The 27204-nt window shown below is 38.5% G+C and overlaps 1 protein-coding gene across 1 annotated transcript; it reads left to right on the forward strand.

The window, feature by feature from the left end:
• The first annotated feature begins 1410 nt into the window (after window positions 1–1410).
• Window positions 1411–27204, forward strand: FTSJ3 (FtsJ RNA 2'-O-methyltransferase 3). Its single transcript, XM_072423890.1, has 22 exons — window positions 1411–1466; window positions 3124–3227; window positions 4068–4173; window positions 5487–5533; window positions 6842–6921; window positions 7652–7751; window positions 8505–8699; window positions 9691–9806; window positions 10586–10684; window positions 12161–12261; window positions 12344–12430; window positions 12699–12836; window positions 13683–13818; window positions 13985–14181; window positions 16274–16400; window positions 18304–18388; window positions 19235–19412; window positions 19494–19579; window positions 21008–21110; window positions 21790–21973; window positions 25133–25227; window positions 26377–27204. The coding sequence occupies exons 2-22, from the start codon at window positions 3161–3163 to the stop codon at window positions 26558–26560; spliced, it is 2511 nt and encodes an 836-aa protein (XP_072279991.1). The 5' UTR covers window positions 1411–1466; window positions 3124–3160; the 3' UTR covers window positions 26561–27204.

A 27204-nucleotide genomic window follows, 5' to 3' on the forward strand; every position in this document is an offset into this window, starting at 1 on the left:
TACCTGGAGTCTGCTGAAGGTGCAACAAAGCAGATCCTCAACAGACTGCATGGAAGGAGCCCAAAAGCTGCATGTTTGGCACCCCTTCTTTAAAGGCTTTATCATAGCTGGATGAAAGCTTGCTGCACACACTGTTCCAATACAAATTAGAACCTTAAGGTTTCTAGTGATATAGATCCTTAACCATGTGCTGCATTTGTATAAATGTAATTGTGACTTATTTCTCTGTGGTACCCAATGTTCTGTAATTAGTAAACTGCATTTATAGGAAACCTGTTATCCAAGAACCATGGAGACTGCCATTGCTGTCCTTTTGGGCCTTAAAAATGATTCCAGAATAAAACCTTTTACTATGAATTTATTTATATGAATCTCCTGTATACTTGTACTTTGATTTGCTTCTTTCCCTGAATTTGAACAAAAGTGTGTATTGCACAATCATTTTAAGCTAAAGAAAGTCTGACCAATGAATTAAAACCAATAGGTTTGCATTTTGATTATTATAAAGGGGCAGAAAGAGACCACGTGGTCCAACCCATGACCTATACAGAAAATCTGGCCAACAAAGAAAATTTGGCAAGATTTGCAATCCACAGAGCACAGTGGTTTGGGATCCATTCTCAAACAGTAAGAAAAGTGGACCAAGATGCTCATATGCAGCATGTAGAAGTCTGGGTGCATTCTCACCAGGAGCACAGAGAACCATGATATACAGAGTATTGGGATGGGCACAGACATTTGGGATGCTCCTACACAGAGCTCATCAGTCTGGAAAGTTTTCCCACACAGAGCACAACAATTTGGGATATTCTATTTCCTCACAAAGTTAAGTGATCCACAATGATCTGACACAGGGTGCGGAGGTCTGGAATATTCTCTTACATATATCTGTGCAGGATCCTCCTACAGAGAACACCATGATCCAGGATTCATATACACAGAGCACAGTGTCCCAGGCTGCTTCTTATAAAATCTATGTCCTAGTAAAAGGCATTTGCATGGTACATAGTCTCTGCAGGAGCAGCAGTGTGGGTGCCATATGGCCCACTCCATCACATATCCCATAAATCAAGTTTATATTCCTCAATTTATGATAATAGGCAGAGACAATGAAATCTTGGATTACATAAATTGTAGATACTTCATATCATAAAGCCATTTATTCCAAAGTGCAGAGCTGTTTTATGGTAAAAATAGCTTCATTTTATCCAGACTCCCTCCCTCCCTAGTTTTTAATTACATATAGACATTCTCAACATCTGTGTATATTCAATAACAAGACGTTAGAATTCAGACTAGAAGTTGGCAGAACCCACATCAAACTTTCTATTGAATTCTTCAGCTCGAATATCCCACAACCAACATGTCCGCGGCACTGACTGGCAGTGACGTCATCAGCCCTGCGTCCAACCGGAAGCAGGCTCTAGAAGTGCTACACGTGAGCCGTGCTACCGTATATGGTGGAGGTGAGTAGGAGATGATCGGTGGTGATGACGAAAAATATTTTTTTGTCACGTGTGTGGGACTCCAGAGAGTTATCTGATGGATAGGGAATAATTTAGTATTAAAGAGCTGTTTCTGCTCATCCTGTGTGCACATATATTAGGACTGCCATGCTTTCAAGCAATGGTGGCAGGGTTGGTGGCAACGTCATTATCTATACATACCTAATACAAATATTAGTAATGAGGTCTATGGGTGAGTTCTTTACAAGTTTAAACAATGTGAGAACCAGATGAATAAAGAGTCCTTGTTGCTCACTATTTATCCTAACAACAATTTCCCTGTATGTTCCTTTAATGTATTTTATGCATTGTATTTACCTGTCAAAGCCTTCCCCTGTATAGACACCAAAATGCCTGAGATGGTGCCATCCCTGGTGATATTGGCAGACGCCGTCTCGTCACAGTGACATCTAAAGTATTGTACATTATCCACAGCTACATATCCCTACACCTATGATACCCCTGTATACTAACCATACCTTCCACACACAGTGCACACACTCTTCCTATACAATCTAACTATAAATGGAGCAAAGAAAGCTTAGTGATAGGAGGAGGGTTTTTTTTTTTTTGCAGTGGTATCCTCAGTTTTCTAGCATCCTGGTGCTTTGCATCTGAGTCAATACATTTACTAATGTTGAGAGGGGAAATATTAGAAAGCTGTATATTGTACTGTGAACAGTCCATGTAATGTGATGTTTATTAAAATTTTTGTTAGCTATGCGACTGAAACGTTAAGATGGAGAAGGTAAGTTTAGGCGACCATTATTACAGGGTCAAAAGTAAAAAAAATAAAAAAAAATAGCTGGCATTTACCCCTTAATGTTTAATACCTGCAGTGTCCAGGGAGCGGCAGTGTGGTAGCATTTTAATTTATAGGGTGCTATGTGGACATCTGCCTAAGACAGGGGTCCCCAACCACTGGTCGAGGTGTGGCCATCTGACAGGTGGGCTGCAGCTCTGGCTGGTGCACCCCACTGTGGGGTCAGGAAAAGGACCCTGCTGGGGAGCACACCGGCCAGAGCTGCAGACCACGTCTCTGGTACACATCGCAGGCTTAGCGTGGTGGGCGGGTTGTGCCATCATGACGTCACTCTGGGGGGGAAGTTTCTTCCCCTTTGAGTGACACACAGCTCCCTGAGCATGCACGGTCCGGATTACGTGCATTTAGTGGTCCGCAACCTCCAAAAGGTTAAGGACCACTGGCCTAAGGGGATGATTAGTGCAATACTACTTATCCGTGGAAGAAACTGTGTATATCTAGAGTCCTGCACTTGATTCTCCTAAGTCATTTCGTCATAAAGTAGTGAAGAATGGATGAAGATGACATCCTCAGAATATGCGTGTTTAAAGTAGTCTTAGGACTTCCTCTCAGACTTGCACAGTTGTATGGGCTCTACTCTTGTACTAACAGTGCCTACTCTGAGCTTCTCACAATGTGCATTAGAAACTTCAGTGAGAAAATCAGAAAAGTAAACTACAAGCAGATTAGGCTTCAGCTTTAAGGTTGATCTCATCAGCTAACCTTTCTGTCCTTATGGGGTCCTTTCTAGGCATAAGAATAGCCTGTAAACTATTTTTTCTCCATTAACCAAATTTTTTTTTTTTTTAACTCCAGATTTGCAGTCTATTAGAAAAGTCTACAGTCTTCTACAATGGGTAAAAAGGGAAAAATAGGAAAAAGTCGTAAGGATAAATTCTATCATCTAGCTAAAGAGACAGGTAAGCAGCACCACAAACTGTGGAAGATTTAGTTTAAATTTGTGTTTGTAATTAAAAACTATTTGTAATTAAAAACTGTTGTCGCTAAAACATTTGTCTCCGTTGATTTCTGTTCTCTCTTGCTCTGGTGTCAGTTCTAAAATGTGATTTTTGATCTTAATGTAAAAATTGTCACGAGGACAAATAGAGGGGAGAATCTACACAGACATAGACGGCAGAGAAACTGTCAACTTGTCCATGTCAGTTAAGGTATCACTGTCTCTGGAAGGGGCATCAGATGACCCCCATATACCTGCTTTCCTGCCCAGCTTTCTGTACCGAGATTATCTGTATCAGCAAGCTGATCATATGACAGCTCAGAGTGCTTAGCAGGGCACCACATGATTCTTTCCCCCTGGGCAAGCAGTGTCCCCAAATGTAAGCTGCAAAAGAGCACAAGCATTTTAAGAATATGGGGGTTGTGCTCTTCCTAAGTTCCTAAGTTTTTCCGGCTTGCCTTTAGGAAGGTAATTAGATTCTGCACTATAAAGTAGACATGAATGCAGCCTTTTCATTTCATTAGGCTATGTCTGTCTCTCCCCTCATTTTGATACATTCTGTGCTATTCTCTCCCATTTTTTTTTGTTCATTTAAGCCAGGCATTGTTCAGCGGGTGATTTCATTTAAATGATAATCGTTAACCAATTGTAACTTATCTCACCAGTAAGAATTCTTGCTGTGTGTAAGCATGACAGCTATGACGCAGAAGTGGCATGGGGATTTATTCGTGTTTAAAAAAAAAAATCCCAAATGGATATAATAAATTTTTCTTATATATAATTGTCCTTTATTTGTTTTTAGGGTATCGATCCCGTTCTGCCTTTAAGCTTATTCAACTAAACAGAAAGTTTCAGTTCTTGCAGCGGGCTCGAGCTCTGGTTGATTTGTGTGCTGCCCCCGGAGGATGGTGAGTGTTGTTATGTGTTGAGGATAACAAAAACAGAATGGATGGCCTTACATTTCATGTTTAGCCCAATTGTACAAACTATGTAATTCAAAAGTTATCAGACTGCACAGACTTATTTTTTTGATGCTGAAATAATACGACTCATTGACAGCAGAGCTGTCAGATATTCCAGTCACTGTTAGAACTAGAACTAAAACCCTCTGATCAGCAGAGAGCATGTGGCTTGTTCATTGAAAAGGTTCTAACTGTTCCAAATTCTATCCGAAATAGAAGGTCGCTAATCATCTCTTTATTAGTGATACCATGATCACAGTCTGTTCTACTTATCACCAAACAGAACATAGGGGTTGGAGTCTTATGGAGCTCTACTATATTGATAGTTATATTGCTGTCAATCAGTAGCTTGGACAGTTGCCCATGAGTTGCCTATTACACTGGCTATTGCAATCTACAGAATGATTTGCCTGTATGTTCAATCAGAAAAAATGTCACATTGCATAAAACTCTAAAGCCTAAAGCAGATCCCCTTTTCTTTTTATGGTGGTCTGAATAAACCTTCCTTTGGTTACGTACACTAAAACTCAATGACTTAAATTTGCAATTTCTCCCCATGCTTGTATAGGTTTCCTCTGGGCCCGCATCTCCAAAAACATGTAGCTATGGTAATTGCCTCCCCCAGAAATAGTGCATTGTACATGTAGGAAAAACCAAAGTGCAATGCAGGATGCAAGATGCTGGGCCGAATGATGCATAATATAATAATATATTAAATATTTAGATAATAAAAGAATAAATTGAAAAAAAGACACTTTAGCAATATAAATACTTGTCATCACTGGTTACCTTCGTCTTTTCTGTTTTCAATGCCAGTCCATTGATGATGTTAATGCCAGATCTAACACAGAAAAGAGTGAATTTTTTCGGTGTCAAAATCCGATGAGATTTTACCATGTTTTTGAGAGACTTTGGGAGACACAGGCAGGAGGCATTGGGAAGGCACTCTATATGTCACCATGCACAAAGAAACTAGAAAATGCGAAAATAAGGTTTTACATTTTTTGTTCCTCATTGTTTGTTGTTATATTGAAATGTGTAAGCATAAATTCGAAGCGGGTTACTACCCGGAAAACAACAGTCGATGAAATTACTGTCCGATACATGTTATCAACCATCCAGCAACTAGTTCAAGCATAGGGCAGCTTTAGTTAACTTCCAAAATGTTCCATGAAGTGTTTGCCAATACTATGGTGTACCCCCTTTTTGTTGAAGAATATTTTGGTAATAGGTTGTAATTGTTTCTCTTTATATATTAGGCTTCAAGTTGCATCAAAATTTATGCCAGTATCCAGTCTCATCGTAGGTAAGTTAAACAACTTGTTTGTTTTTAAGAATATGTATAACCAAAAATATTTGATGTAGTATTATATAGAGTAAGGATAGCAGTGTTCTTCCCAGCCCCTCTTAGCTGGAAGCACCACCCGGCACTTTTCAGTAGCCACCTGACTGTTTTTGAGTAGTTACTGATGAGTTGGGTCACAATACAGGGGCTGCCACCCACCTTAAATTTCTTCCCACCCTGCTTGAAAAAATTTCTGGGTTGAGCACTGGGATAGGCTTAAACTAATGTTGTTTTATTTTTGCTGTTTGTGTCCAGTGAAGGGGAATTCCATTTATTTAATGCCCTAGAGCAGGGGTCCCCAACCCCCGGTTGGGCCGCAGCTGTCTGACAGGTGGGCCACAGCTCTGGTCGGTGCATCACCCAACGGGTTTAGGAGAAGGACCCTGCTTAGGGGGGGCGCACTGGCCAGAGCGGCGAACCATGTCTCCAGTACGCAACGCAGGCTCAGGGCGGTGGGCGGGTTGTGTCCGGAGATCTCTCCCATTGCAGGCTCATGCCTGAGATGGGGGGGTGGATGGGTTCTGGCATCATGATGTCACTCTGGGGGAAGTTCCTCCCCCTTTGAGTGACACATGGCTCCCCGCACATGCGCGGTCCCGAGTCCGTGCTTTTAGTTGTCCGCGAGCCCCAAAAGGTTGGGGACCACTGCCCTAGAGATTCAATAGGGAGTGGGGGGAGATCTCTCCAAAGTGTAATTCCCCCCTTAGTAGATGTCATCAGAACGGTTGTCCCTATTTAAAGACAATGGCCAATGGCCTCTTCTAGCTGGGCACACCACCCGGCACTTTTCAGTATCCATCTGGCTGTTTTTGGGTGGGTATTAGTAAGTTGGGTTACAATACAGGGACACTAGACAGTTGGGGCGTAATACAAAGACGATGGGAAAAGTAAGACTTCTTATTAGGGTGGAAGAAATTATGAGGGGGCGGTAGAAAGCAGAACAGAATTATAGGGATTACTGGGAACACTTAATTAATTATGTGTTGCCTCGTCTTTTTTGACCATCCACCTACTGCTTCTTCCAACCCAGCCTAAAACATTTCTGGGAAAAACATTCCCAGTGGAGACCCCAATATTTATAAGTGGACCTGAACTAACATTTATCCTTGTCCACCTGCAAAGTTTCCCAAATACCAGTGGGGCCAGTGAGGTGCACTTATTGAAGCTTGAAGCTTAGTAGGAGTTTTCTTTTATTCCCAACAGCTGATCTAGTAGTAGTATAATGTGTTCATGTATGTCTAACTATCTGGATTTTTTTTTTTTTTTAAGGAGTTGACCTTGTGCCTATTAAACCCATTCCCAATGTTGTGACTCTGCAGGAGGACATCACTAGCGAATCCTGCCGACAGGTAATTAAACTTAGACAGCATGGCCATACCTCATCCTGTCCATAGATTGGCGACAGATAATAAAATCATCAGTTCTCCAGTCCTAATAATTTTATTATTTCATTTTATTGTTCACTGCGACAAAGTAGTGATCCACAGTATAAACTGGGAATGCAGCTGTTATCTCTAAGACAACAATAATAGAAACAGCCTTTAGCAAAGAAAAGTGTGTGTTGCCTGCTGCAATAAAATAAACTGGCCTGCCTGTTGGCAATTATTTTTAAGTACACATACCTGTCCTTGCTTTATTACGGGCACCAGCATTCTTACATGTTTTCTTCTGGGTTCCAGATCTTCTGCCATCTTAGTTGGCCAGGCTGAAATTTTGTAACTCCCCGTGAGTTCTTTAGCTCCTGACAGCCAAATATGCCAAAATGCATGCCCAGCTCAAGGAAAGATTGCAAAAAGGCAAGAAAATTGTTTTGTTAAAAATGTTTTATTGCAGAAGGGACTTTGTCTGTCGTGTAAATTGAACCTGCTTGCTTGCAAGTTTGCTCAGTGTGTAACATGTTTCATATAATTTTAAAAATTAAAAAATTTATTTTTTAACTATTTAATCAAACCCGTTAATCGTGGTTTTTACAGCATTTTTTTTATTTTTTTCCCCTCTTTAACTTAACTATGTATTTTTTTTTGCTGCTGTAAGTGAAGGATGTAATAATCTAAATGTTCTCCATTCCTTCCTTAAAAGGCGGTGAAGAAGCAGCTTCAGACATGGAAAGCTGATGTGGTTTTAAATGACGGTGCACCAAATGTAGGAGCAAACTGGACCCATGATGCATTCTCACAAGGTTTTGTCTTATTTTGTTTTGGCTTGTAGAATATTCAGATGGGTAAAGAGGATGTTTTGTGTCAAAAGTGGCAGAAAAGGGCAAATGTCTATTCATCAGTATTGCCAGTGTTCTCCCTGCAGCTGACTGTTCCCCTATTACTGACTTACCATGTCTTGTCCTGCATGTTGAGGTGGCCATCTTCGTAGAGGCTTTTCTTCTTAGTGTCATAACTTCCAGCAGGGATAACAGTGGGGGAGCACAGTGAAATCACCAAATCTAAACCAGAAGCCAAAAGGCAACATTGCCTTAAATCAGCCATTTTCAACCAGAGTTATGTGAAACCTATGCATTCTTCCAGAAGTTTGCCAGGGGTTGCTTAAGCTGTAGCAGATGCAACCTAGGACCTTAACTGTCTGTAAAGGTAATATTCTAACTATTAATAGTTACATAGTTATTTACATTACATTACATTAATGTATGAGGACATTCTACCCACTGGCAAACAATTTAAATAAGCTGTTCCCCATGTCCTGAAAATTATTTTAGGGTACCCTGGGAGTAAAAAAGCAAAGGCAAAAGGCTGCCTTGGATCTTACACTGCAGATATACTGAGTTTGTAGGCATAGGAGAGCCTAGAAACACTTGCATTCCATGCAGATAACTATTTTTAGGAGGAATATAGCACAAAATATACATTTCCTGATATGACTTGGGCAAATTTAACACCCTATTTTTTTATTGTTAATATAATACTGTTGTCCTGTCTTCTAGTCCATCTGTCTCTCATGGCTCTTCGGCTGGCCTGTGACTGCCTTTCCAAAGGAGGCTGGTTCATCACAAAAGTTTTCCGTTCTGCTGATTATCAATCCCTTCTGTGGATACTCAAGAACTTTTTTAAGAAGGTGGCTTCCACAAAGCCCCAGGCATCTCGAAGTGAGAGTGCTGAGATCTTTGTGGTGTGTCAAGGTGAGAAAAGAACCTAATACAATAGATCTCTTTCCTTAAATGCATGGTTCGCTTTTTCTCCCCAATGTTCAGATGTAGGTTTATAAGTTTTTTTTTATTTTAGTTTTGGTAGCTGTTCTCCAGCCATGCAGCTAAATACACAGAATAAATGCATGTAGGAAATCTGTTTTACCAGTTGAATATTTGGTATTTCTCTCCATCCAATCCTGAGATTTAAACATCTTTTCCGCATAGCACAGCCTTGTAGGCCAGATGAGGAGACCTGACTTTTTTCTGTTGTAGTTGAGTAACAAATTTAGATCTTGACTGAACAGTGAATAAGAAGCAGCAGACTAATATGCTAAGTCTGCTTTTTATCTTCTATCTTTAAAAATAATGGTATAGACTGACCTGTATTTAAGGGTTCCCACAATGCCCCAGCAGCTGTTGTTAGATTTGTATAAACACCACTAGGTGCCTGCTTATCAATTCCTGCAGCTAATTTAATCATTTTTTTGTTGATGACTGCTTTATCATATTGTGAAAACCTGAACAATGAATGTATTATAGTGGATTACTTTTGGTCTGTTAAATATTCCACTCATTCTATTCAAGTGCAAAAAATAACCTTCACTGAGACCCGAACTTGGCAATAGATTCTACCTGGGCAGTTCGAAAGCCCCAGGTAGGGCCCAGTTCACCTCTGTGTACTACAGAACATCCCCCTTTAATATAGAAAGGGGGAGTTTGTTTTACCTAACCTGTCCTAAAGTGACCACACAGTTCCTCCGCAGATACAGTGCTGTGAATGAGCATTATCATCCTAAGGCAGGAAGTTTATAATAGGCAAGATCACCAGGTGGAGAGAGCCTGTAAAAGTAAGAATAAAACAGACACTACATCTAGGGACTGGTAAGCTGTAACAAATTGCATTTTTGATCTCGTCTTAAGGAGATGTATAATGAGCCAATATAGTTTCTCCTATATTTTTATATGTGTTTCTTTCTTGTAGGATACTTGGCTCCTGATAAAATTGACAGTCGTTTTTTCGATCCGAAGTTTGCTTTTAAGAATGTAGACAGTCCTGTACAAACCGTCTCTCAGCTAGTATCAAATAAGAAGCCCAAGGTAAGTTCCCCTCTGGGTTCTTCTGCTGCTTGGCTAGCTTCAAACAAATAGAATTATCCTGTTCACCTTTGTTTGATCATGATTCCTGCTGCAAGATAACTAAACCTGTGTTCTTCCCAGAAAATGTACATCTTGCATGGGGGTGGGCAAGTTGGGGCAGGAATATAGAAATTAATTATATATACTAATAAATAAAACCTGTAATAAACAATACCAAATATATGATAGTGAATTTAATACAGTTACATCAAAAATGATAAAATAATAGACATTTAAAATATTAAACGAAATAAATTGATGTTTGTAGTCACATTAGTAGGGGTTGGACAAACTGATGTAGCAGGCAACACATGGAGAATGCTTTCAGGGCTGGTATACTGCATCACATGGTTTACTCTGCTTGGTGTCCCTAATCTATACCATAAATATTATTAAAGAATCTTCAACTGTTTAAATTCTAAAAACAGTAAGAACCTAAGGTTCTGGCATTTTTACCATAAAACCATAAAAGATCTGACACTAATGTGGGGGGTCTTTTTTTTGTTATGCCTAAATTAAAGCTCATTTGACATTTTCAGTTTACTTAGATTATAGATACTTAGTTTATTTAGAAAGTAGCATCAAATACTTCCCTGTGGAAGCAGTGATCTCTCGGCAGTCCCACACAACCTTTTGTATTTTTTTAATCATTTTATTATGAAGGTACTAGATATCTAACAGCAATACTTTCTGTAATGGTCTTGGCAGAATTTGTAAATTTAATTTTCTTTTCTCCACAGGCAGAAGGATATGAAGAAGGAACACTTTATCAAAAAGCAACTCTTATGGATTTCCTTAAAGCTCCCAATCCTGTGGACTTTCTTTCTAAAATCAGTGAGGTAATAAATTAAACAAAGTTGTATTTAGGTGATGTGCATATTGGACTGAAATGATGTTTGGATGTAATTTTAGTTTGTGGGGGCAGATTTGATTATAGTGCTTTTGCACAGGAGCTGTGATTGACAATGGGAACTACAAGGGATTACTGGTAAACCACAAAGGTGACAGAATAGACAAAAGTCTCCCCTTTTACCACACCAATTAGGATACTTTAGCTTTGAGACTTAGCACTTGTGTCACTGGAGGAGATGTCAGCCATGGGAAAGATGGTAATACCTTTGTGATTAGGATTTGCTGGAGTTCAGATAAAATGGACAAATGTTCTTGGAGGTACAACATGCTGGATGTGCATGGTGAGTGTGAAGATGGCATGAACCAATATAATGAGTCAAAACTGCCTATATGCACAGTATCCACTGTATTGCATGACCATGTGGTCATTCAAACTGTTCCCAAGATTCACAAGATTTTTGGGACTGAATGGGCCATGTAACTCGACCATTCTTTTCCGGGTCTATAGGCATATGTGGATCAATTACATTAAGCCTCCCAACCATTACATGAGAGCTTTCTATTTTTATATATGTGTAGTAACTTTGTCAATCCACATGGTCTTCTGTGTCTCATAGTTTTAGACCTCTGGTATTAGGATCTTTGTTCTAATTTACGTGTCAAATAATACTATGAAGTATACCTATACATAAAAGGCGAAAACACCAAGATAAGATTTGTTATTTTTTAGAAAGTTTTGGAGAGATATGAAAATTAGTCACATGGTTGAAATAAAGGTCCTTATTCTTGTGTAAAGCTTTGTAAAGCTGCTTTTGAAAAAGAACTAAAGGCATATGTGAAGACTTATGAATGATGTTAAATAAACATCTAATGCTTGTTGTTCTTTGTGAAACACCTGGATGGTGATGCTCATAAGCGGGAGCCTTCTTGTATGGACACTTATACTAATCACCGTAGAGAAGGACTTGGGATGGTTTTGACGGTGATGATCATGTTCCCTGTAAGATATTGCCGAGCCTTGTCTGCAATGGCCATGGAGTTATCTTGTGAACTCACCATCTACAGCAGGGGTGTCAAACTGAAATACACAGTGGGCCAAAATTAAAAACTTAGACAAAGTGGCGGTCCAAACTTGAAACTGAAATAGCAACCGCTACTACAATTCCCTGCGAGTATAAAACAGTCTAATGCGAGGCAATGCATAGACAGAGAGGCCAGCGTCTATAGACGTGAGTGATGTCAGGAATTGTAGTAGCGGTGCTATTTCAATGCAGCGGCAGGCCAGCTGCGAATCATATTTAGGATTCCTTTGGGAGCCAAAAAAAAGGACGTTGCAGGCCAGATCTAAAAAGTAAAAAAGTGGAAGTCAGGTGTCATGGTTTTAAAGTCATTGTTCAAAACATACCATCAATAACTATGTAAACTTAAAAAAAAAAAGTATTGAAGTCCATTTTCTGCTTTAGATTGCTATAAATGAAAAAGACTTTGAGAACCATGCATCCACCACCAATGATATCAAAGAATGCTGCAAAGATATCAAAGTCCTTGGACGCAAGGAGCTCAGGTACTCTATGAGCTTATTTATTTTTTTAAAAGATTGTCCCCTTACTTGAAGATATTTTTAATAATACCCCTTGTTTACGCAGGTCACTTCTGAGTTGGAGGTCTAAGTTGCGGAGGTATCTTGCCAAGAAGCTAAAAGAGCAGTCCAAAGATTCATTGAAAGAAATGAAGTAAGTAATTTCTTTAATCTATTTTATGTATGGCAATGATTAACTTTGGGCAGAACATTACCTTTACAAAGAACGTGCTAGATGAGAAAGATGAAATCTTGCAGTGTTGTTTGCACAGGGAAATACCATAAGTTGTTGGTTCATGTTGGTCACTATTAATTTAAAACAGAAATATTCAGATGTCTGTAAATATAAATTTCTATCTGTTATCATTTAGTAAAGTAGAATATGATAAATAAGGCCCTCTCACCACATTGTTTTCTTTAAGTCTTAGCTCTGATGAAGAGGAAGAAGAGGAAGAAAAAGGCAGCTCAAAACATGAGGATAAAGCACAGGAGGATGAGAATGAGCAACTGGACCAAAAGCTAGCTGAACTAAAGGCTGAAGAACTGGCATCACTCAAAAGGTTAAAACAAGTTTCCTTTTTTTTCCATTGGGAAGCAGGACATAATGTGCTGTATTCTCTGCCTACTGCAGTCATCTTTATGCTGGTTTTACTACATTGTTTACTTCATTGTTAATCCAAAACAAGTATTCATCCACGGATATCACACCTTATAGTCCTCATACTTGTTCCTGGTCAACTTAGTAAAGAAGTCAGGTGTTAATGACTCAGGGCTGATGCCATAAAGTTTGTATAAACAATGATGCTCTCTTATTTTCTTTCTTTAAAACAAATACTTATTATTTCTGTTTTATAAAGGCTAATTAATACCCGCTAACCCTGCCAGAAATCTTGTGAACTGAAAACTTTTTGTTCTGACTGAAGCAATAACTGTTATTGGCATAATTCCGCCATTGTGGCATATTTATGTCCAATCTAGTCCCTTTGGTCAAAACTAGAAGCCCTGATGAAGTGTTTTCTGGCCCTTGAAATATGTTGAAAGTTTTAGTTGTCTGGAATACAAGTGAATATATATATATTTGACTTTTCAAAGTTGGGTCTGGAGCTTATTTTGGGGTATCTTTATTTATTTGTCAAAAAAAAACCCTGCTAATAGTGGAGAGCAGCCAAAATGATAATGTTGAAAAAACATTATTAATTTGGGATCCAGCATGTCCAGCCCCACGGCACTGATTTTTTTTTCTATATGGTAATTTTCTTTCTGGTTTGCAGGTAGTAAGGGAAGGCAAAAATTGACACAACCTTACCTCCTATATCTGCTACAGCAGCACGGACACAGAGAATGTGGGGTCTCGGTTTTCTTGATATTCAGTTTCCGAGTTTATACATTTTTTTTTATCAATATAGGAAGAAGAAGCAGCTACTTAAAGCCCAGCGCAAACAGAGACTGAGAATGGAGCTCAAAATGGATCTTCCAGGTGTTTCCATAGCTGATGATGGGGAAACTGGGATGTTCTCTCTAAAAACAATTGGGAAAAGTGAGGTGAGCTGAAAAAAATACTGAATGACCTATATATGTATTTCACCAATGTTAAGTTCAACCTAATTGTTTTATTGCTGCGGTTATCTGAGTTGCAATTGGCTGGTATAAATTATTGCACAGTGCTTGTTAACGTTAATAAATTGTACATATGCCCCTCTTTTTTCAGCTTTTGCAGACAGTGTCATACGGAGACATGTCAGCTGCAGATGCCCTTGTGTCAGGCTTCAACGATGGAGACATTTCATTGTCAGACGATGAGGACCTAGAGGAGGATGAGATATCCCTTGCCAGTGATCTGGATGAGGAGGACATTGAGGAAGTGAGAACGTGTGAGAACAAACTGCAGAATAAACAGAAGAAAAAGTAATTATTCATTTTTTTCCCCTAATTTAGATGTATACATGTATTATAGAATACATGTGTTGTTTAATAAAGAGACCTAATACATTCTAGCCTCGATTCCCATCCATAAAAGCATATAATGTCAAACCCTTTTTTGTTTTGTTTTGGATAAAGAGTTGGGACACCTGTCAGGTTTTTATTGCTATTTGTGCCCCCTCTGAAGCGATTTACTATCTCTATTAATCTTGGTTAACAGAGTCTCTTACAAAAATTAGAGGGCATTCAACCTTTTTCAGTTGTCTTTCTCATGGAAGAATAGAGAAGGGGAATCTTCCCAGTGGGGAGAGGCAATAAAAGAAGGTTGAATCTTTCCCAAATATATCCAAAATGTTTTACCTTGAGATAAAATTTTTGTGTCATAAGGATTTTTCCGGTGCCAACCAATCAACAATCCAGAATAGTATAAAATAGTAAAAAAGCTTGTCTCGTTTATTGTTAACACTTTAAAAACATGCCAAAAGAGCTTGTATCAATACATATCCAAAATTCAAATACCATTACATATGCAGCATTAGACATATATGTATTCCTATCAATTTGCGTTCTATCATCCTTGACACATTTCACTCGTAGGCTTCCTCAGAAGGACATACATAGGACAACATATCCTTGTAAGCCTTGTAATTGCAGCAATAAAGTTTAACCATATTGCCTTGGCTATGCAATAAACCTATGGGGAATTAAATTTGATAAGATATAAACTTGATTGTCATACTGATGGGGGCATCAAATATTGATCAGATATGTGACACAAACTTCATTATATATGCAGTTACTATTGATGTGTGAAATTTAGGCATGTGGGACTTTTTTTCTGTAATAGTATCATGTAGTTTATATTGCAAAATTATATGAAGATGAAATCATGTGATTAATGTTATTTACAGGTGGCCAATACTATAATTTTGTGTCACTTGGTACCCAGAGGAAGTGAAAAATTTCAGGTCAAATCTTGTTTTGTCAATTTTGAACCGCGGTAAAAAACAAAAAAGTGATGTTAAATGTTCAAAGTAAGGGGTCACTGCATTCATAACTGTAATGAAGAGCTACCGGATGATATTTGCCATATACATTTTTTGCATTTTTACAATTTGAGAAAATACATTTGATTGTTCTTTAAGGATATGCGGAGTTGCAAAATTGGAAACTTAAATAAGTAGACACAGTTTTTGCTTTTGAGGTTTCCTAAAAAATACCAAAATCAATCATGAAATTGCAATGATATATATCATTTTTGTGTTCTGTACTTTAAAACCTGTAGATAAAATTGTTGTGGTAGATATATTGAATCCTTCTAAGGAAGCCTATGGGTGAAATGCGTCAAGGAAGATAGAACTCAAATTGATAAGAATACAAATGTCTAATGCTGCATATGTAATGTATATTTGAATTATGGATATGTATTGATACAAGCTCCTTTGGTATGTTTTGAAAGCGTTAACAATAAACTAAACAAGTTTTTTTTACTATTTTATACTATTCTGGATGTTTGATTGGCAGGCACCTGAAAAATCCTTATGACACAAAAATTGGATTTAAATGCATATATAGAGGATGTGATGCTAATGTAGATATTCTCCCACTAAACTTTCCATTCGATTTACCATGAGATACACTTTAGGTGAACAAAATCTCCTTTTAGAGCTGATGTATATAAAATAGGTTAGACCTATCAATGAGTTACAGGTGACATCTGAATCATGACTGGTGCCCATAGTCATGATCATGATTCAGATGTCCCCTGTAATCTGATCCTGGTGTCTTTGTTGCTTTGACCCTCTCTTCTTACACACAGGGTTGGACTCCAGGGCTTTTTCCAGATGATTGTGCTTTGCAGACTGTGCACTTATTTTTTATGCTGAGTGTATTTGGACATATTTTGTAGAGCTCCACGGTGATCACTGAAAGATTGGAACATCTTGCAGTGAAGCTCCCACAATCTACTTAGTGCGGCTAGCCTTTTCAATGTGTTTTAGAGCCTAAATGATGTTTTGCTTTCACCATACACCATGACACTTCGTCTAGATGAACCATCTTTTTTTTCTGTTCTCAGGGCTTCTGAGCCGGATCAGCAGGAACTAGAAGAGGATGAAGACAAAAATGTGACAAATCCCCTGCTTCTGTCCCTAGAGGATAAATCTGAACGTGAACAAAGAGATAAGAATTTGTGGTTTGGAAAGGTTAGTCGGATGTCTGATAATAAACTTTTTGTTTGGGTACATGAAAGAACAGATCTGCACCAAACATTAAAAAAAAATGAAGATTTAAAAAGGTTCAATATTAGTCCAGACCTATCCCTTCAGTTTTCTTTCAATAGATGACCTCAGTCTTCTGGGTTGCATGACTGCAATTTTATGTTTATCATTATTTGCTTTATCTAGTATTTATCTTGTGGTGACATATTACTCAGTGCTTTACAAAGTCCATAGTCATGTCACTAACTGTCCCTCAAAGGAGCCCACAATCTAATGGTCCCTATCATAGTCATTAGCACAGTCTAAGATCAATTTTTGAGGTTAAGCCAATCAATTTAATCCACTTATTTAACGAAGAGACTGTCATGGAACCACCTCCACCCCTTTTTCTACAGTCTGTGACTGGTGATCTTGTCAGGCTTTGCATAGGTACTTTCTGTTAACCGCACTCTTGTCACTGTCTACTAATTACGTACCTGGTCAGTCAAGATGAAAGGAGAAGTGTCTTACCAGGGAAGGGAAATATATGTGAATAGTGCTGCCAAGCCTATGGGTAAACATTAGAAGAAGAAAAAGAAAAGAAGCAAAGAAAGGCTTTTTTTGGGCAGTGTTAAATAAAAAAAAATACTTTTACTGAGCATATGATAACTTTTTAACTAAACAAAATTCATCTATACTATTTTAGAGTTTAACATTTACATAGCACACATGATTGGTTTAGAATAATTGGTGTCTCGTTTTACCAACGCATTTCGCCTTATAGCTTCCTTAGTGGATTCCGAGACCCAGTTTTTATATGGGTAGTTACCGTGTTTCCCCGATGATAAGGCATCCCCATCAAATAAGCCACCCCCCGATTTTTGCTCAAACAATTAAAAATAAAGCACCCCCCGCAAATAAGACATCCTCCGATACCTGATAACTGTGTGCCTCTGTGTGACTCCTCGATGCTGGCTGCAGTGCAGAGTGAAACTGAAAGTAACTCCAAAGGACAAGCAAGCGGCTGATCCCTGCCCTAACAGAGTCTGTTACCCGGCCGTAGAAGCCAAAAAAAAGTGAGTCAGTGATCAGAAGGGGACAATCAATGGCACATGAGTGATTTTCAACAATAAATGTGTACTGTAGTCTTCTTCATGGAAAAATAAGACATCCTCCTGAAAAAGAGACCTAGGGCATATTTTGGCATTTCAAAAAATATAGGACAGTGCCTTATCATAGGGGAAACAGGGTATGAGACCGATGAAGTTCTTAGTGATTAAGTGATGTAATAGCGAATGCGTTTAGAAAATCCTACTGAGGGTGATTAGACGAATAGCTACAATAAAAAGGGATTTGTGAGTATATTCAGTGAATCAGATAAGATTTTAATTCAATTTAAAGTTATTGAGGTGTTGGGAATAATGTATTCCGTCATCATATACTTCACAACTTGGACTTGGATTACTGGTTTTGAGTTTAGAAATAAATCATGCTCATCAGGTTATTAGTGAAACTTACAAATACCAGGTGTTAGAGTAGGAGTCCCCCCAATTCTCCCAGAGAGGGAGGGAAAAATTCTCCTATTCTTGTGTTTGTTATAGCCAAGAGAGGTCAAATGTATTCCACTTGGTAGTATATGTAACGGAGTGCCCGCAGCCAGCCTCAAAAGTACCTGGTCAGTCATCCAATCCTGGCTGTTTTTTCACACACAATAAACATGCATGGTCCTGTTTAGACCCCTATTCATGTTAGTGGAAAGTCAGCTTTAAATACTTCTGCAATGTGGGATCCGTAGTATACTGCTTCTTACTTTGTTGATCTTTTGTCTTTAGTTAATTGATTCCATAGCAAGGAATTAATATTTTGTACCAGGTAAGTTAACCTCCTTTTTTTTTTTTTCTTGTTTTAGGGAATTTTCTCATCGGTCCTCCACTCTGATGCTGATGAGGAGATAGAAATTAAGCAAGCAAAATTTTTACAAGAAAACAAAAAAGGTACAGTAGTAAAACCCAGCTGGGCTAAAATAAGCCTTATGCTGTATTTTTAGATTGTATTATCTGTAACCTACACACAGCTGAGGTTGTGATATGTTGTAAATTTCATTACTGGTTTTGCATTGGTATTTATTTTATCATTGACTAGCAAGTTGCAACTATGCCCCAAGTCTCCCCTCCTATTTTGTGCTAATTCCCCCACCTACTAAATTGTAAGCTTCTCAGGGCAGGGTCCTCTCCTCCTGTGTCACCGTCTGAATTTGTCTGTCATTTGCAACCCCTATTTAATGTACAGCGCTGCATAATATGTTGGCACTATATAAATCCTGTTTAATATTATTGTCACCCAAACCTTTTTATCCAGTTCTTTTGAACTTTCAAGTTACTATTGAACTGTCGATTCTCGGTATGTTTTTTAGACAAATGACTGGTGAGCTTGGGGTGCACTATTCTTTTCAACTGTCAAATAGGGACGATTTACCGAAGCCAGAACCACCAATGGCTCAGTTGTAAGCCTTGTGGCATATCGCCAAAGGGTGGGTGGAGATTTCCCTGTCCAAGTCCCTCACTACTGTCCTGGAGTAAAACATTGTTTGGACCAAACATTGTCTTTTTCTATCTGAACGGTTCAACACAAAATTTTTGAATAGAATAAGAAAGTGATAGATTCAATGTTAAGTTTGTATTGTTGTGTGCTATCCTTTTATTTGACCTGGTGACCATTGTTACTAAGACAGAAAGTGACAGGAGATCCACATTCTTATTAGAGTAAAAAAAGGGAAAGTTCTGCAACATGTGGTAAGACATTGTCATTACTTAAAGTGACACCCAATTGTTAATGCACAGGAACCAAATCACAAGAGAAGAAGAAAGACCGAAAGAAAAAATTAGAAGAAAACACAACAGAAGCCAATGAAGAAACACAGTCAAAAGTTCCTGAAACACCTACAGAGGTGTCAAATGTGAATGCAGCTGCAGAGGACTCCAACAGTGACTCAGACAGTGATAGTAGTGATGATGAGGGGTAAGTTAGCAGACAAGGTCCCTGTGGGTGGCATTGGTACACCAGTGCGTATAATGCATTGTTTGTGTGTTTGTCATACAGGCATATACAGTCTATGAAAAAGAATTCTGGAAAAAGAGGAAACGAAGAGACAGATGACTTTGAGGTGGTTCCAATAGAACGTCCAGGTTGGTATTTTAAAAGTTGATTAACTTTGGCTATCAGTAAAAGGCGTCTGCTTGCAATCAGTCCCTTGCTAAAACATTGATTGTATTTAAAGTTTGTGTTTAAAATCCTGGCAGGAAAAAAATCTTTGATTTGATCAAAGCGCCATTCTTCTTCCCAGGACCCTATACCCTCCTTGAGACCTCTGCCAGCTTTATGCTATGCTTTCTCTTCAGGTTTTCACGACCTCGTTGGTCTTTTGCTGTTGATGGGCAGTCTTGGTATGATACTGAGGGCATCAGAAGGACATCATGCCTAGATGGTGTAGAGACCTGATGTGATATCTGGCCTGCTTTATGCATCAGTGCCCTATTAGGGGTGGTGTTTTTTTTTAGGATGGAACCACGACACCTTTCTTCATTGACTTCCATCCATTTGTGAGTCTATAATAAAGCAGTGAAATCAAACAAAAACCTTACATGTTCTTTAAAAAGGTTAAAAAAAGAAAACAATTAGAAATGCACTAACTGATGCTGCTACATTTGGCATCTGAAAAGGGTTTACCCAAGCAAACAGAGCAGAAGTGGTCACAAAGACAAGCTTTTGTACACTGCCTGATGGGAGGATCAGAACCCAGATTAAATGGAAATTTTCAGGAGATATTGGTTTGAAAGAAAGGCTAGAAAGAAAGCACTGTATCAGCACTGTATCACCTCCAAGGAATATAGAGTGCTCAGTAAAATTATTGTATCACTGCACTCCATATCAGTACACTGTAAGTGCAGCTTTCTGTGCTGGGCAGTAGAAAACATGATGATCAGTTTTTCAGGTTGATTGACGCTGGGTGTCATTCAATTTTGAGAAAACATCATGTGGCAAAAAGGTGGTATAGTAGCGCAGCAGTCGCCAACTGCCGAAAATTTTGGGGGTCCGCAGCTCTGGTCGGTGCACCCCCAAGCAGGAGAAGGACCCCGCTTGGGGGCGCACAGGGCATAGCCGCAGACTATGTCCCCAGTACAGACCGCGGGTTGTGTCTGAACACAACCCACCCTCTGGCATCAAGATGACACTATGGGGGAAGTTTCTTCCCCTTTGAGTGACACCCGGCTTCCTTTGCATGCGTAGTACTGTGCCGGTAGTTTAAGTGGTCCGTGGGTCCGAAAAGGTTGTCAACCACTGCTGTAGGGGACAGCTCTGGACTGAGGACCAGCATTGCACTTTACTAGTTTTGTTTTCTTTATAACTTCCAGGTGCACATAAAAAAAAAATAGTCTAAAGTTGGGTTTATCATAATGTCTGACTACATAGAAATCACAAAAATTATTTTAGCCACAAAGATTGGAAATATTTTGGAAAGCTGCAATATTTACCTTTAAACCAGTCCTGCTTACATTTACCCAGCTTATTTTGCTTCAAATATTGTTGCTCATCCCAGGATTTTGTTTTTGCAGTGAAACGATCACGTGTCCTGGATCCGCAAGGTCTGGCCATCGGAACCATTATTGCCACATCTAAGAAAGCCACCAGAGACCTGATGGATAACTCATTTAACAGGTCAGTACATTAGTACTGTGTAATATTATAATGTGATGCTGCTATAGTGGTGCTTGCATTGAAATAATTCCTGCTGTTCTTCTCAAACCCTTTTTCAGACACTTCCTGTTATAGAAAGGCAACATTCTATTCATATTTCTCACTTTTATGCTGAGTTGTGGCACAGGCTTAAAATGTGAACTACAAGTGGCTTTTAAACATTTAATATGCATAAATGGTCCAATGTTCTCCCAATCAGGAAACCTGTCTTGATAAATACCATGCAGCCAATCCCTGGAGTGCATGTATACAGGAAAGGTTTTAGGAAATTAGCAGCACTGAATTACATGAAAGGATGAAGAATATGTTAAAAACCTTTATGACGAAGTTACACTTATTTTATAGCTTGGACTGGCTCCATCCTACTTTCAACTCTTTTACTCACTAGTCCCTGATGAGTTATTGCTTACAACACTGCAGACATGCTTGTCAAAATCTTCTATCCTGGACCTATGCATGTGCTGTGCACCCTCCATTCAGTCCTATAGAAGGTTTGTGCTATGTGGGGTCACAGGGCTGAATGAAGATTTGTAACCCATCCCTCACTCCACCCTTGAATAAGGAAGGAGAGATTTGTACTTTATATAGATTTTATATTCCTTTAATTATATACTCCTCTATGTTTTCATTCCTTCTTCAGGCGTGCTTTTAATGAAGATGAAGACGAACTTCCAGACTGGTTTATCACTGAAGAACGCAAACATCGAAATGTCCAGATTCCCGTGGACCGGCAAACAATGGAGGAATACCGTCAGAGGCAGCGAGAGCTGAATGCACGTCCAATCAAGAAAATAGCAGAAGCAAAGGCCAGGAAGCGGAGAAGGGTGAGATGTGCTTTGTAGTTATAATTCAGACAGATGGCCTTGGGCAAATCTGACAGTTAAACTGCTATTTAATATAATAAATTCTGGTCGGCCGTCATTGAAATACTGGTATAATAACTTGAAATCTGTCTGTGTATAAACTATACATACTCCTTTGCACTGATACCACTCAGGCTGTGTTACATTGTTAAATGCCGTCATTCTAGCTTTCAGGCACTAGGCACTAAAGGGATGGTTTTTTGAGACTAAGACCTAAGTAGTATGATGTTTCTGGTAACAGATAGGATGAATGGAGCACCACACAGTTAAAAATGTTATTATATACAACACATTGTTTCATAGATTTATCCATTCATCAGGGTTTAAAAAAAAGTTGATTTTTTACATTTGCATATAAAATTTATATATATATGTATATAGCGTCAAAACAGGAAAAGTAAACACAGGCTTTTTAAACGGCACTAGATGTGGTGATAAGTATCAGTGTTTTAATAAATGAGAAAACAGAATCTAAGCTATACATAAACTACTGTGCTTAAAGTTCAACACAAGAACTAATTTGAAACAAAGCTAATGGGGTCAGCTATATGTAGACTTGGACAGTTAAAAATGGAGGTTGAAAAGTCTCGAACCAGACGCATTTCGCCCCTTAGAGGCTTCCTCAGGGGGTATTTGTTACATCCACATTGCATGTAATATACCACAGTTGTTGCCTATACATTGCCTATAGTGTACATATCAATACCAATACCAAATAGTGCTTATGCTTACAGTGTCCCTTACATTTACATTGCATGTCTATAGTCAAATATTAACAATAAAAATAATCATAATTAGAGAAGGAAAACACTTACTTGTGTCTGCCAATCTATGAACTTAATGACCACGTGTAAAGGATTTAATGCAACCAAGTGACTGTGTGTGTGTGTGTGTGTGTGTGTGTGTGATATCTAAATTCCAAAAAAAAAATTATATAGTTATGATACGCCTTACTTGTGCACTCATTGCAATCAGAAGAGGTATACAATTGGTGTTCTGACGATTCACATGAAGGGAAATAACATTGGAAGTGGTAAGGTATTGCTGTCAATTGAGCCAAAGTACATGAAGAAAGGAAAGAGAAGAGGAGAAATGACATTGTCAAAGTTTTATGCTAGTCCAAAAATGACCATGTTAGGTTTATTAGATGTAATGAACAAAGCACTTACTGGGGATTTTAATAAATAGATTTGCTTTCCAGAGAATATAATGGCTGTTGACAATAATAATGTGTTATGGAATATATGGAACAACCATGTAGAGTGATATTATAATATTATAAATTAGTATATATACCATTATATACCTTTTTGTTGTTATAGATATGCTCAATAGTAGTTTAGTTTCCCTTCAAAGGTGGTTGAAGGTAACACACTACAGAAGATATCTATACAGTATGTATTTACATTACCACTTTCAATGTTACTCCCCTTCATGTGAATCGTCAGAACACCAATTGTATACTTCTTCTGACTGCACAATTAAGTGTATTCCTTCTCTGATTATGATTATTTTATTGATAATATTTGACTATAGACATGCAATGTAAATGTAACTAAATATAAAATATATATATATATATATATATATATATATATATATATGTGTGTGTATATATATATATATATATATATATATATATATACCTCACTTTAGAACATTGAACTCTCAAACCCTCTGAGGAAGCTCCCAAGGGGCGAAACGCATTGGGTTCGAGACTTTTCAACCTCAACTTTTAAACTGTTCAAGTTTACATATAGCTGACCACATTATCTTTGTTTCAAATTAATTCTTGTGTTGAACTTTAAGCACAGTAGTATATGTATAGCTTAGATTCTGTTTTTTGTATGTTTTCTCATTTAATAAAACACTTTTACCACGATATCTCGATAGCTAGTGCGGTTTAAAAATCCTGTCTTTACTTTTCCTTTTGATTCTGTATATGCTTTAGGCCAGGCACACCCAACAAACCCGGGAGTTATTCCTAAGAAATCAGGCCCAAAATATTAAACAACAAATTTCCACGCAAAACAATGTAACGCTTTTGACATAAAAATACGGACATAATTAGAACGCCAGGGGGTTTAATACCCAGTTATGTTCTGTGCTTCTGGAAAAGTATCCAGCTTTTTCATAAAGCAATCTATAGTAGTTGCTGAAACTACTTCCTGAGGGAGCTGATTCCACATTTTCACAGACCTTACAGTGAAGAATCCCTTCCTTATCCGGAGCTCAAACTTCTTTCCCTCCAGATGCAAAGAGTGCCCTCTTGTTCTTTGTAATGATCTCAAAGTGAATAATTGGAAAGAGAGTTCTCTATATGGATCATTTATATAATTATACAGATTGATCACACACTTCCTTAAATGTCTCCTTTCAAGGGAGAATATATTTAGTTCCGCTAATCTCTCCTCATAGCTGAGCTCGGCCATTGCGTTTATAAGTTTAGTTATATATTGCTGGCTGCACAGTTTTAGAATTGTTTATGCATTCAGTTAAAAACTATTCTTTTTTGGCCCTACTGAAGCGGGCATGTCAAAGTCATTGAAACACATTGGTCTAACAAGTATTCTGCATAACAAGCTACAACAATTTGTTCCCAACTTTTGACCCAAAATGCCTCCTTATTCTCCTTTTTTGTACTTGGAGTGACCTCGCCAGGGATGATATACCCCTCATACCAATAAAATTTTCATCATCCTGGGGGCAGTGGTTCCTGCGCCTTCCATCTACAAATTCCTACACAAGATCTAGTGTGAACAGCAGAATGTGAATTATTTAAATGGCTTACCAGAATCAAATATATTTTGGCAGATAAATCAGATGTATTTCTGTTACAACAAGGTGTATGTAGCAGTTTACCTGAAATTTAACACCACCACTTATGATGGTGTCCTGCTCTTGCAGCAAGCCCTTTCACTTCCAGATTATGTCTGCTTTTGTTATTATAGATGATTGGGATGCACATTTTGCTTCTCTGTACCATTTTCCAATTCACAATGCTGCTGATAATCCATACAGCATGATAAATCCTTCTCTCATTTGCTTGGGCAGCTGTGTTTGTAGTCTTGGAGAATAGGAAGATTGTGTACATAAATAACACTTTTTTTTACCCTGCAGATGCTTAAGAAGATGGAGCAAGCCAAGAAAAAAGCAGAAGCAGTGGTCAACACCGTAGACATCTCAGAGAGAGAAAAGGCTGCTCAGCTTCGCAGGTGGGTGCCTTCCCTGGGGATGGTTAAAAACACTACAAAAGTACTGGGTAGGGTCTTCATTAACTTTCAATTCTTATTCAATCCACAAACATTGCTTTTGCATTCTGGCCCATGATGACTTTATTTCATCCTGCAGTTCCTGTAGATTAGTCAGCTGCATGATCACGATGCAGATCTTTAGTTTTGCCGATTTCTAAATTTCTAGAAAATGCCGATTTGGCAATGTAGGTCTATGATCCAGTGACCAGCCTATCATCTAGGTGCGCAGTCATTTATCAGATCAGGCTACATTTTTCTGTCCAGCTTTGGTAACCCTGAGGTTTCTGTTGTTGGCTGATAGAAGTGAAACCCATTTTGTAGCTCACCTGCCAACTTACAGAAGTAGTCCGACCAGTCGATGTCCTGAACCCTCTCATTACTTTATCCCTCATGATTTACCTTCCTTCCCTTTGTTGTGTCCTGATGACACCATTTCTTCTTTTCTATTTGTCCACCTGTTCTTTGCTCTGCTTTCTACTGCTCACTGCCATCCCCATTATTTTCTTTGGGGCTGCCGTGGGCAGAAGCTATTTGTACTTAAAAAGCTATTCCAGTTCACCGCAGCCTCATGGCCAGTCTGAACATGGCCTTCATTTAGGATAAATTAGAGAAGGGTAAAACACACTGTTGGTTTTTTGCCATCCCATTGTGGCGATTCTCCATTGTGGAGATTCCCCTTCACTGTCCTCTAGATACAACGGGAGGAATTTTCTCCAAAGTGAGGCAAATCCCCCTTGAACATGTTGCTGGAAAAAGTGTCCCTATCAGAACATTTCTCTTTTATTCCTCATCTGGTGACACACAAGTCCCCACACAAATCTCCCTAGTGAGAAAAGACAACACTAACAGGTTCTTTCCCCTGAAAACTAAATGTCTTTTTGTTTCTGTTTTTTTCATTCATCTTTAATCATTCTAACCTAATTTCAGGTATTGTTAATTGACAGTGCAGTCCACATCAAACTTTGTGTAGAGAAAATCAAAGACTTTTTAAAATTTTTTATTAATTTAATTTAGGTTGTTCTAGCAATATTGCCCGTTTAGGGTCCTAAAAGACTAAAGAGCTTCTGTCATTTAGCAGTCAGTGATTTACTTTATGGTTTACATCTGCAGTATATACAAGAAAGCTGGGCTAGGAAAAGAGAAGCGCCAGGTGACATATGTGGTATCCAAGAAAGGTGTTGGAAAGAAGGTCCGCCGTCCTCCTGGTGTCAAAGGGCAGTTTAAGGTTGTTGATGGAAGAATGAAGAAGGACATGAGGGGAGAACAGAGACGACAACAGAAGAAGAGAAAGTAGTCATCGCATAGGGAATTCTATGTGCCTGTGTGGATCATGTGACTACTCTTTAGATATATCTTTTGTGAACTGAAATCTGCAGTCCATTACCAGCCACAGTGAAAGGCACTTCTACACCTTTGTTTGAAATTGAAGTGCGGTTTTGTTGCTGACAACTTTTTTTTTTTTCCTCAAAAAAGCAGGCTTTGCGCTGGCACAAACAACTCCAGTAAATACATAAAAACAAGGGTATTTGCATTTGGGATCTTGGGGGTATTCATTTAAGGACACTTGTTACTAAAATGCATAAATATCTTTCAACTTCAGAAGTCTCTTGATCAATAAATCATTCCCAATGGAGAGCAAAAAATTGAATGTATGCACAGGAGGATAAACTAATGTCTGCTGTCAGTCCTGGAGTCCTCTAGACCTTAGTGTTGGGGTCTGAGGCCTTTAGACCTCTGTGTTGATAGCATAAACTAATTTTCTTACAACTGCCAGTCATGTATTTACCTGTTTTAGAAAATAAGTTGGAAGTACAGACATTTATATCAAACTGGTAGCTGTGTGCAAGCTGCGATAGTTATTTATACAGACACAGACATGAGGTCCTTAGTACTTTATTTGGAGTTTTGTTTACACCAAATAAAATCGATTTGTAAAAA

The sequence above is a fragment of the Pyxicephalus adspersus genome, chromosome 10 (assembly GCF_032062135.1).
Source record: "Pyxicephalus adspersus chromosome 10, UCB_Pads_2.0, whole genome shotgun sequence".
Taxonomy (NCBI): domain Eukaryota; kingdom Metazoa; phylum Chordata; class Amphibia; order Anura; family Pyxicephalidae; genus Pyxicephalus; species Pyxicephalus adspersus.

Bases quoted from the DNA above. Each gene is read 5' to 3' on its own strand.
- FTSJ3 (XM_072423890.1), top strand. From the start codon at position 3,161: ATGGGTAAAAAGGGAAAAATAGGAAAAAGTCGTAAGGATAAATTCTAT. The intron at 14,182-16,273 runs GTAATTATTCAT...TTCTGTTCTCAG, and splicing joins CAGAATAAACAGAAGAAAAA to GGCTTCTGAGCCGGATCAGC. The intron at 19,413-19,493 runs GTAAGTTAGCAG...TTTGTCATACAG, and splicing joins GATAGTAGTGATGATGAGGG to GCATATACAGTCTATGAAAA.